The sequence below is a fragment of the Brassica napus genome, chromosome C2 (genome assembly GCF_020379485.1).
Source record: "Brassica napus cultivar Da-Ae chromosome C2, Da-Ae, whole genome shotgun sequence".
Classification (NCBI taxonomy): Eukaryota; Viridiplantae; Streptophyta; class Magnoliopsida; order Brassicales; family Brassicaceae; genus Brassica; species Brassica napus.
Window position 1 is genome coordinate 10,229,358 of NC_063445.1, and position 12,271 is coordinate 10,241,628.

General features: G+C 33.4%; 1 protein-coding gene across 1 annotated transcript; it reads right to left on the bottom strand.

Moving 5' to 3' along the window:
* Nucleotides 1-4,015: 4,015 nt before the first annotated feature.
* On the bottom strand, nt 4,016-5,793 carry LOC106380453 (21.7 kDa class VI heat shock protein). The gene is made up of 2 exons (XM_013820211.3): nt 4,817-5,793; nt 4,016-4,388 (listed from the first exon to the last, which is right to left on the bottom strand). Exons 1-2 carry the CDS (start codon nt 5,130-5,132, stop codon nt 4,150-4,152), a joined length of 555 nt encoding a protein of 184 aa, XP_013675665.1. The 5' UTR covers nt 5,133-5,793; the 3' UTR covers nt 4,016-4,149.
* Nucleotides 5,794-12,271: the final 6,478 nt, after the last annotated feature.

Below are 12,271 nucleotides of genomic sequence, written 5' to 3' on the forward strand. Positions count from 1 at the left end.
GAGTGGTAAGATACTGTTGTTTAAAATCTGTGGGGGAGCTTTTGAGTTCATCGCTTCTTCAGTCATAGAACCCTCCTCTTCTAGTGTCATGTCATACCAACTTTTAGGAATCTCCTTGAGTGATGAATCTTTGGTCAGTGTGATAGGTAGATTGACAGAAAGTAGGTGTGAAGGAGCTTCAAAGTTTAAGATTTTCCTAGCAGAACTTTCCTCATCTGAAACCTCATCTTCATCTAAATTTTTTTTAAAATATAATTAAATGTATTAGATTGCGTTTTTCTATTAAAATCGTGGCTTCGAATGTCAAGTTGAAATGGTCTGGAAATCCAAGTTTGCTAACTGGTATAATATCTTAATATAAAATGCTTTTCGTAGTTATATTTATAATTTTAATGATTTGTGGTCTGCATGTAGTTTGTATTTGAAATTTTGTTGTTCCAGGAAATGGTCTACAGATTTTTTATAATAACTAAAATACTAATTTGATTCCTGGTCGTACTATGTTTTAATCTCATTTACATTTAATCTATTTTCTCCTTAGTTTAAGAATTTGTTTCATATAATTTATTTCTTTGCGTCAAATGGGTGCCAAGTATATTTTCCCTTTTTCTTTACAACTTTATTATAACGTGAATTTGTTCATACTTCAGTGTTAAGCCATGATTTTGTACTCCCACTCATCTAATTGAATCAAATTATATACTAAGTATTATATCTTCAGAATCTAAAATAAACCATGTATAACATGAAATCGTGATATATAGTTATAGACAATCTACTATTTGCAACATTCGAAGCCTAATTAAATCATTATAGAAACAGACTATTCAATCTATAGCACACAAAAACTGTCAGAAAATGGATTTAAAAAAGAGCTCTCAGAAAACTAAAATCCGTCATTTAAAATTCTTATATACATTTAAAATATTAAATCCAAAATATATGTCTAGACGTTTATATGGACAAACGGCAAGATAATGATATTTATTCAGAAATTTGTTTTTATTTTTGTTCGTGTACAGTTTTCTATATTAAAATAGAAGTTAAGGAAGTGCACCAAACACTTCACATGAAGAAAGGGTTGTTGCCAAATCTTTTTCCAATTTATGGTCGAGAGCTCCAAAGTTTTCATCGAAAGTCATTTTCTCACATCAAACCTAGACCTACTTCTTCGGTTAAAAAATTAGTCTAGTACTGTTCTGTTATATACTTAACTTGTTCCACTAACGCACTATGTCATACTTTTTAATATATGTAATAGTAATTACTCTTATTTCATTTTCTCCTAATCGGTAGATCGACCTCCCGCATCTATTATGGAGTAGAAAAGTAACTAGTTGGGTCGTTGCGTTGGATTGTACTACTTTACATTTAGTTGCTAAGATGGTGAAAAATGTATATCATGGGAAGAATGTTCAGATCTGAGATGGATTGTACTACTTTACATTTAGTTTCTCTATAATCGTAATTGAGTGTTTTCTTGAGTCTAGTTCCATTCTCCATATGCCTAATCAGTCCACACTTTGATCTAGATTCAGTGACTTACTATACTTGTGTCAGTTGTCCGTGTGTAAACGTGGAAAAGATATGAGTTTTTTACAGAGACACTTTATCACTTTTAAATTACATCCAAAGCCACAATGCACTTGTAAGACATTTTTTCATGGGCCTACAGAGAGAATATACAAATTTGCCCTTAATGAAAAGAAAATTAGATCTTTTTTAGACTAGAGGAAAGAGAAAATATGTTTTTTTATTATTATTTAATGTACTTCTTAATATTTTGTTTTTGCTTATTTTTAAATTTAAAATACATATAACAAATTTTGTTGATATAATAAATTATGTTTTTTTTATTCTCTATAATTTGATATTCACTTTGATATAATTTTTTGTTATATTTTAAAATATCTACTTGTACACATATTCAATGATTGTGTTATGGATGAGTGATATGTGGATGTTTGAAGACCGTGGATAACTACATGTAGAATATAAGCATGGAAAGACACATGTGGATGAATGTGGGAAGATAGTGTGGACGGATAAGCACGAATGAGTAAATATGGACGACTATTTGTGGATGAGTAAAATTATGATTAAAAATCATAATTTAGCATACTACATATCTCATGGTGGAGGATTGTGACGAGCTCGAACCAATGCAGCTTCACCGAGCTCATCCACGACGATGTTGAGCTCGGAATCAATGGTGTGGCTCACCGGGAAGAGGAGCCGACTCGTTTTGACCGTTGGTTTTGGAGGATGAGCTGACTCGTTTTAACTTTTTGGTTTGTTTAACTTTGTTTTTATCACTCAAGCTTGTGTTTTTTTCCCTAGACATGTATGTGGTCGTAATTGGTTTGAAGTTATTAATTTGTTCATCTTTGATATTGTGGACACATTGACATCCATATCATAGTCTTTCAATATGTTACATTTTTTTAATCAATGTTTAGCGTTTGAGTTACTACTCTATCCACCACATCAAGCTTAAATTTTCTATCCACAAATTTAAGAGATCTCTCTTGTTCTTTATTCATGGTTATGTTAGTGTCCATATCCATAACATAATCAAAATCTTCTTTCCTGTCCACAGACAAACATTATTGTTGGGGTTGTGTCATTAAGCTCAGCTATTGTGGAGTTTGCTCTGATGAAACTTCTGGAATTTTTACACTCATCTCCGTCCACGCATCAACGTCCACGAATCACCCGTCCACACATCATCCGTCCACGCATCAAATGTCTATTAAAGGCAAAGTTGTCCACAGTTTATTGCTGGCCCACAACAAAGTGCCTCACATGTAAGAATGTAAAGATAAGTCAAAAAGTGGTCTAGAGAGTAATCAACTCAAAATATATTCGTCGAACATATCAAGTAAAAAGTAATAATAATCGACAACCATGATAAAGCTGACATTTAATACTAATAAAAATGAAGCATCTACATACCTCTACAAGTAGTTATTGATATGAGACAACAATTCGTTTGGATTTTGGTTTTATGCTCAACAGAGAATGGAAAATGCCGATGGATATTGAATATAGTCACAATTTTGTGGAAACAAGGGACTCAATACTTTATAAGAATTGCTTTATATTAGTGATGAGTACTGTCTACTACGTGTAACTTAAATTTGCAAATAGTTTTTTTCAACAGATTTTCAATATATCTAGTGAGAAAATAGAATCCAATGATGATACATCAATGTTGCCTGACCTAAAGAGGCATGTAGTTTGAGACATACGTAATTCCAGTATGTTTGCGTCAATTTGGTTACGTTGGTGATTGAGTATTCTACTTATTAAGAATGGTTCCTAAACCTAATCATAATCTTATTTTTGTTGTTGTTTTGGGTACACTGATTCAGCGACCACAAACGTGAGTAAACTCAATTTACCAAACCAAACCAAACTAAAACCGAACCGAACCAAATTAATTTCGATTGACTTTTGTTAATTTTTTCTTACACCCACATAACTCAAACCAAACCCGTAGCTAAACCGAAATGTCCACATAATACGTACTAGATTTAATGACCACAAACGCGAGTACACTCAATTTGCCATATGTTTTGATATTCGCTGACCATTTTCACCGGTTCCAAGAAACATTGTGTTTACTGTCTCTGTCTGTAAGTAGAAGTACGCTGATACTGAAATCATATAAAAGATTATACGCTTTCATTAGAAACTAAGCTTACTTCTTGTTGGGTTATATATTTGTGTGTTAATATAAGTGTTATCTTTGAGGTATTAGACTGGGCTCAGTTTGGGCTTAAATGTTTTTCCAACTTGGGCTTGTTAATTCCGGTAAATACCTTATCGTTTGATAAATAATTCGCATGCCATTTAGGCATTTAATAATAGGGTCCCTTAATAATACCCAAAAACATGCATCTAGCGCACTTTCACCGGATGCAATTAAAAATTACTCCGGTAACATGTGTAATCCCTGTAATGATTAGTCTATGATCGATATAATCATATAGTCTCTGTAACATACACGATCTTCCGCTCAAATATAGTATATACGAATGTATAGTATCGTTCATGATATTTGTGTGTCCACCACAGAAAAGTATTACATATCATTCAACATAAGAAAAACTAAAATTAATGCTCATCAACGGATGACACAACATATTAAAACTTGTTCTTGGGGATTTTGATCTCTAAGAAAGAGTAGCCGTCTTTGTTTGAGATGAAAGCTTCGGAGTTTTTGAGGTCGGCATCGCCGGGAAGCTCGAGACGGCGGACGTAGCCGTATTCCCACCACCGGCAGCTTCTCCAATCGCCGTTGGCCGCCGTTTTCCATTGGCCGCTAATCTCCATCACTTTTCCATTAACGTCCACATACACCTGCACGTTATTTTTCCCCACCACTAATATACAAGAGTATCAAAAAAATTTCTGATCAGTTTTTCTTGAACCCTCTAGAAAAGGATGACATAATATAGTTATTTGATATGGTTTCATTTATTTCCGTATTTCTCATTAGATTAGTACGTAAAGTTGTACGATTCTATACACTTGATTAAAAAGATATTGTAACTAGTTAAAGGAAAACCAATATATATTTTATATATATATATATATAGTATTGATCTGTGTATGTTATAATCAAATAGTAGTATATATATTTAGCTTAACGAAAAAAAAAATCAATTCATTTTTTTTTTGGATATAAACTAACATTCAATTGATTTTCATATCAGTTTTTCGTACGGATCAGATACATGTATAAAACAATATATATGTCATTTTTCTCTTGAAAAGCTACAAAAATAGAGAATAGTAAGAAAATATATACCGGGGAGGTCCGATTTAAGGACATAAGCTTGATCGGTTTGAGACCAGTCGACTCTACTCTGTCCTAAGCTCCTGAGGCTCCCCAGCAAAACATCCGCCTCGAATTCCCATAAAGGAAACGCATCTGACGGATCAAAGTACTTCCCGAACAAAAAAGGGCTGAAAATAGATCCCTCGCTGAACACAACCTTCTCCGAGCCTCCTCCGCTGCTCAAGAAACTCCGGAAAACGTCCTCGCCAAGCGGTACGCTCCACTTTCCCGGCGTCTTGTCGTCGGTGCTGATCTCTAATTTGAGGCTTCCACTACTCCTAGCCATGAGAGAAATCAAGAGAAAGATTAGACGAATAAAAAAAGGAATGTGAGTTTGTGTGTGAGAGAGTTTTGTAATCAAGTTTTTGTTTTATATTATGCGTTTTGACATAGCTGATAAAAAAATGATGCAAAAAGCTTACTAAAACGAATTTGCAAGTAAGAGACGGAATTGTAAAATTTATCGTGCATAATAAAAAGAGATTAATATGTATTAGTATTATTTTAAAACAAAGATTATATATATATATAATTGAAGCAAATACATTACTGGAGGCAGTAAAGAGAGTTTTTAAGATTAATTAAACAATTGAGTTATTCTCATTTTGCATTACGAAACACATTATTTTCAAATGTGACTGGGTGTCCATTCCCTCTTCTTGTATCCGATCATGTTTGCAGTAATACAGTGATAGTTGTATTATTTTTTGTAGTAAACGTAGTTGTATTATTTGTATGACTTACTTTATTCATTATATGATCTTTATCATGTAAAAAACTATGATGATATTATCAGGTTTAACATGTACATGGCTATTAACTAGATGTAGTATATTTTTAAAAATAGTAGGAATATCTTTATTATTTGACGTATTTTTATCGTTTTATTTGTTTATTAGACTTTTTTTTTGCCCTTTAGGTATTGTTTAGTTAGCAAATACAGATCAAAATATTAGTTAGTTAATAGTGAAGAGATCATGCATGTTATATAACACACAAAATATCAAAAGACGCATCTTGTTGATGAAAAGAATGTTTATGTGGAGGTATATTTGTGGCATAATTAAATTAATTTTACTTTGATTGAAATGATAGATCTAAAGTCAGATTAAAGAAGACAAATATACCATAAAAATGGAAAATATTGGGGGCTTACATTTATTTGATGAATGATGATAATAAGGGGAAAAAGTTGGGATATATTCTCCTTTCGCTGTGACAATACTTTAGCGTGGTTAAAGTAAGAAGCGAATATGTTCTCTTTGACGTAGAAATTGCTCGAAGGGTCACAAAGAAATGTGCATTTGCTTTTAGCCATACCATTTTGATTCTTCATCTTACCGAAAGATGATATATCATATATTTTTGTTTTTAATTCGGATGAAATTAAGAACGATGAATCTTTTAGGTAAACATTTTAAAAAGAACATATTTTAGATTATAGGGTTTTTTGTAGGACGATCAATTGCTCATGTCCACTAAATTGCTTATAAGATTTTAGATTCATCGTTTTGTAGGGTTTTTAATTTATATATCATTGTTCTTATGAACAAAAACGGGATGAAAATAGGGTTTTGTAGGACGATTGCGTATGTCCACCAAATTAGAACAGTTTGTCTCCATGTGAATCGTTGACATTAGTAACTCATGTAAGTAGGACATCGCTCAAAAAAATCCTTTCACTCAGCATGTAGGGCTAAGATATTCTAGTGGCATTCTTGAAGCCCAAACCGTTCAACTCCCATTTGGTTTCTATAGATCTACCCAAGTCCACTGACCTTACCATGATTAATCCATGGGACATCAATTTGGCAGGTCGAGATTAAGGGTTTCACGAGGAGAATCAAGCTAGGAGCCGGGACTGATGGTAGCCTAAGAGAGATTGTGATCCAAAGTTTGGAATTTCCAATGTTAACAAAACAAAATTGTAAAATATTATTCGTAGCCAAATTAATATATATGCAAAGTCATTCAATTTATACGCGCGTATTTGAGTTTCTCCAATGGTAAGAGGAAAAAGATAGTTTCTTGTGCTATAATCTATAACTTAGTTTAACAAAACAAAAATATGGTTTTCCAATTCATCATTCTTTAACAATCTTTTATCCCTCTGTATCACTTTAAGTGGTGTTTAGAGATATTAATTTTGTTTCATATTATGTGATGTTCACATTATTCTAGATAAAATTTAATGTTATTAAAAAATTGTGACCAATTATAAAATATTGTATTTTTTTTATTGGTTAAACTAATTTTATTTAATGTTACTTTTATGTAACCAAGATAAACTACATAAAATTTTGTATTTTCTTAATCTTTGTGTAAAAACCTTAAACACCAACCAAAATGATACAGAATGATACACAGGGAGTAAGAAAAGTAAGAAACTAGGTGTGAAAGGAATATCATAAATAAGCCATTGTTTCGAAAATGGAATAGTAAATGCAATACTATATCGAGATTCGATCGAGAGAATTCAAGATCATTCTTTATTTTAACTCTGCTTTCCCCAAAAAATTGACTTTGAGAGATGGTCCTTGCATCCATCATGCATGCATATCTCCTCATACCTTCGAAAATGGTAGAAGAAACATGGGATAAGTTGTTTGTCATCAGAGTTTAGAGTTCATTTACTTTTTATTGAATATAAAAAAAATTATCCAACCAAAAAAAACTTTTTATAATCAGATGCTTCTATTTTTGATAATTAATTGGTACGTGCATTATGAAGGTAGTCATTGCAAGTTTTCCAGGTCAAAAAGCTATCTTTTTCTTTGAAAGCTGGTTTTCAAATTAAAATCAAGAAATCAAGAAAACTACCTTGCGGAGGCTTCGTGGTCACTTCGTCGATCCTTGTCGCAAGTGTGATTTCCAGTTCTAGTAGAGATGAGAGCCTGTTCTAGAAGTTATTGTCGATAAGTTTGGTTAGTCTTGTCATCGGTTACGGTGTTTAACCAAAATTTTAACTGTTTTCCCCCGCTAAATATGATATTTTTCTTTCCAATTTCCAGTTTTTTTTTTTTTAATTCTGTCTCCAATCTATCGTGAAAGGTTAGCCAAGTGAAAAACTGAATATTTTTGGTGTCGCATATAAAACAAGACCCCTTTATTCTATTATTCTCTTTGTCAATCCACTCACATTAGAGCATGTCCAATGAAGGTATTTTAGTGCCCATTTGAGCATGTCCATTAAAGGTATCTTAATGGATATTTCAACTCAAAAAAAATTGTCAAAAAAATTATTTAGACGGTTCCTGAAGCTCCTAGAGGCGGTTCTTTAGACTGGAAACCGAATGAACGATGGTACATATAAGGGTAGTGCTCAAGCTTTCAAGCGAGACTCTCTTTTGAAATTAGCAGATGTGAAGGGAAGTAGGGAACTGATGGGAAACAACGCTCCTCCATTTCGTTGTTCAAGAGATAATTAGAACTGAAGGAAGAAGAGCTGCTCGTACTTTGGTGAAAAGTACAAGGGAGGGACTACTTTCATCTGAAAGCAGAAAAAGATGAAGAGTTGTGTTTCTTTGTGATTGTACTCTATTTCTTGGTAATCGTAGATAAGTCCTGCAAAATAGTCAGAGAAGCACGAGGAAAACCAGTAGAGATGGCAAGAAAACAAGGTTTAACAGCCATAGCTTCTTCTGAATTTCACGACAATCCCCTTCATTAGATCCTAGACAGAAACTGTTTCCAGCTATTACAAAGAGACGCATGGACATGAACCAGTCTAGCTCAGATTATATTCAGACTAAACAAAAAAGTATAATCTTGGGTTTTGTTACATGTTAGGACGTAAATCCTCTGCGGTTTTGCTGAAAGCTTCATCAGAAGATCTTTTCTTCTGTTGGGAGTGGAATGCTGCAGAGATGTCAGTTCTTAGTAACTGATGATCAGATGAAGCCTGAAGGAACAATCACAAAAGAGGTTTTGAGGTGAAAAAAAAGCTAGGGACTCGTTGACTTCGCTAGTACTGACTTATTATTCAGCCTTAGTTTTAGGAAGAATCATTTTCATTTCTTCTTCTAGATTCTTGTAACATTATTATTCATGTTGAAGTTATAATCTTGTGTTCATTTTAAGTATAATACTTTCATAAGTTCACACAAACTAACAACTTGTTGTCCAAGCAATAGAAAGAAACAAAGCCCTAAACAAATAAGAAACCTGTGATCTAGCCAATACTTTCTTTATTTGATCTTAAAACCAAACAGATTTACAGAGTCAGAGAAACGTTGTCCTATATCTTGAGTTAAAGACCTAATCTTCCTGTTTGTTCTGGAAAATTAGGTCTGGCAAAGTAACAGGCCGAATATGAGCCTGATTCTTTTTGCTGACAAGACCAGGCGACCCAAGTTGAAGACTTAAATAATCAGAAACAGTTTTCAGGAAAAGTAAATTCAATTTATACATTTTAATTTTATGGGCTGGATAAATCGGATTGAATTACAAAGTTAGCAGGCCTAGTATGAGCCTGAAGTGTGAAATTAATTTGTGTACTCGCAACTTGTGTACACTAAAGGTCGAGCCCCGCGCAAGGCGCAGAGTTATTTGTGTATGCTGTTGTTGTTCAGTTTTACTTAGTGTTAGCGTTGTTAGTTATGTTGTTCTTACACTTGTGTTGGTGCGTGCAGTTATTTGGCAAAGCAGAGGGTCGGAGGTGGTGGAATTAGTAAGGAGACAGCTGTTTGTTGTTGATTACGTGTAGGACGCTTTGTGAACGAAGACCAGTTGATACATATATACTTTTGGTATTTAGTTGTCTGCATCTCAATTCCCACCGAAGAACATATGATGGTGTGCTTATGTCACTTTTGTTTTTGTTTTGTTTTGGTGGCTATTGGATTTTAGTTGGTTTCTTTGTTGCATTGTTTAACGTCGATGCCATGTAACTATCTGAACATGTTCCCATGCATGAAGCAAAAGACATGCTTATTTTCACGAAATGCATAGACCCATCAACCTTCCCCTTTATTTAAAAACCAAGTAGCTCTTCTCCTGGTGGGAGATAGTTTACAGATAATTAAAGACAACCAAAGTTGAAAGTCGGAAAAAACATACAAAAATGGTTATTTCATTGACACATAAGCTAATTGGGGATGACGGTTTGATGGACTTGAAACAATCACTCACATGCCTCTTTTCTTCGTTTTCAAAGCTTGGCATTGCTTCATCAACTTCTTCGGCTCTCCTGGGCACATGAACCGTGTAGCTAATAGTTGCTGCTGGTAGTATAGATTGGGAATCCACGTCTGGAGTTTTGTTGCTGCTGGCAGTCTGAAACACAGTTGTACGTGTGTGTTATATTAGATGATGTTATTCTGTTAAATATATGCATGGAAGTACTATATTCAGCAGAAATTGTTTAGCATCAACATGTTTTTTGAGAAAAAAATAGATGACTATCCCTAAATATTTTTTGGACTGACCGTGGTGACCACCATGACAAACTGGGTTATATCATCTGAGTTCATAAGACCCCTAAAGGGGCCGCATCATCGTCAGTCATACAGTGCTCGTAGATATGAGAGGTTTGACTCCTGGATCATGACCTATATATAGTGAAGCCGCTCGTATCAGTTATGAGACGCTAGCGATTTTGATGGTGTGCGTAAAGAGGGGGAGATGAAGAGATAGAGGGAGACTAAGAGTTCCATGGATTTGATTGGAGAAGTTTAGACAGTAGCGTCTGTGTATTGGAGGGGAGGCGCATGATTGGGAAAACCATAGGTCTCAGTCGAAGACGAAGAGCTGACGACTTGTAGGCTTTTTAGGGCCAGTTTTATGGTTTATTAAGATAGGCTTAGGCTTTAATCAAATGTATAAGCTGGTGTAATAGATGGGCTAGTGAGTTTAAAAAATAAGCCCACAAATCAATCAGCAAATAATAGAGAACGTGATTTGTAAATCATTTTATTTATTTGTGGGACATTATTAAACTGACCTTCATAAATATATATTAGTTTCGGTCATCAATGTACAAAGTATCATTTAGTTTAGTGGTATAAATGTTGGTGTTTATATGTCAATAACCCGGTTTCGAGCCATGGGCTTGACATTTTATTATTTTACTTTTTTTTTATAAATGGAACCCACAAAATACTGACGTGGTGCGCTGAGGAACTTTGAAACTAGCTCATTATAATGTTGATTCTGCGTAGAAAAAAGTTTCAATTAATTTTTTATAATTACCTGGCTGAGGCATTTCTTTATAAAATATTATTAATCCTTTTGTGCATCACCACTGTGAAATTTGAAGTGTGAGTATTCATTCTACTCTACACGGTCTAATGTCTATATTACTACGTTGACGAACATACAAATCATATAAAACTACGTTGGATATACGAAAACATCATTAAATAAAAGGATATGAAAAAAGTTTCTATATATATAAAGAGTTTAAGATAAATAGTATGATCGTCTATTATACGAATAGCCGATTTCCACTATCTCTCAAGGATTATGGTGGGGATTAGATCGGAGATCTTCTTTATAAATATGTAAAAGGAAAGTATTCACATGTTTTTAGCTTTTATTTCAGTAACATTTACTAATACAAGTAATACTAGTAAGAAGATATCAAAGGTTGGGACAGACCAGTCAGTGTGGTGTGGTCGAATGATGGTCATGTTGGTTAGGGTTTAGAGCAAATTGGGAAACCCCAAAGGACAAATATATCAGTATGCTATATCAGTATGCTTCGAAAATCAATTTCTAATTTAATGTCTTACCTTCAAATTCAATGAGGCTATAACGACACCCACACCTACCTCCCCCCCTCCCCCCCCCCCCCCCCCCCCCCCCTCTCTCTCTCTCTCTCTCTCTCTCCAATATCTACAACCAACATTAAATGCACGTTGATCCTTAAGATTTAAAATTCTCATATTCTATATTATTAAAAGAGAAGTACGCATTTAAAAATATTTTTACTTCATTAATTAAACTCTTTATTTTTTCTTCTTGTCTTTTTCAGTTGCATTTATGAAATATCCTAAAACGAATAAAACTGTATAATTTATTACTTGTCTTTTCAGTTAAAATATGATTAAAAGAATTTAAACTTTCTATTTTATTGTTTGTCTTTTTCAGTTACTTTAATGATATATCCTTAAATAAATTTGGACATACTGTCATTTAATCAACCAAAAAAACTCATGAGTTATCCTTACGTGCATAATTTTAATAATGGAGATTTTTAAAAATGTGCATCATTAAAATGTTACTTAAAACATGCAGCACTAATATATAACATGCATCAATAAAACTAGAATTTGACTCACACAATTGTACGAATATTATTTTCAGTTGATTAAATTTAAAAATAATTATTTATTCAAAAAATATTTAAGAATGACTATGTTTTTAAAAATTATATGGTATTATTTGCTCATAACTCATTTCTCATTTGATAAATTGTTAGAAAGA

Bases quoted from the DNA above. Each gene is read 5' to 3' on its own strand.
- LOC106380453 (XM_013820211.3), bottom strand. From the start codon at position 5,132: ATGGCTAGGAGTAGTGGAAGCCTCAAATTAGAGATCAGCACCGACGAC. The intron at 4,389-4,816 runs GTATATATTTTC...CTTGTATATTAG, and splicing joins CCTTAAATCGGACCTCCCCG to TGGTGGGGAAAAATAACGTG.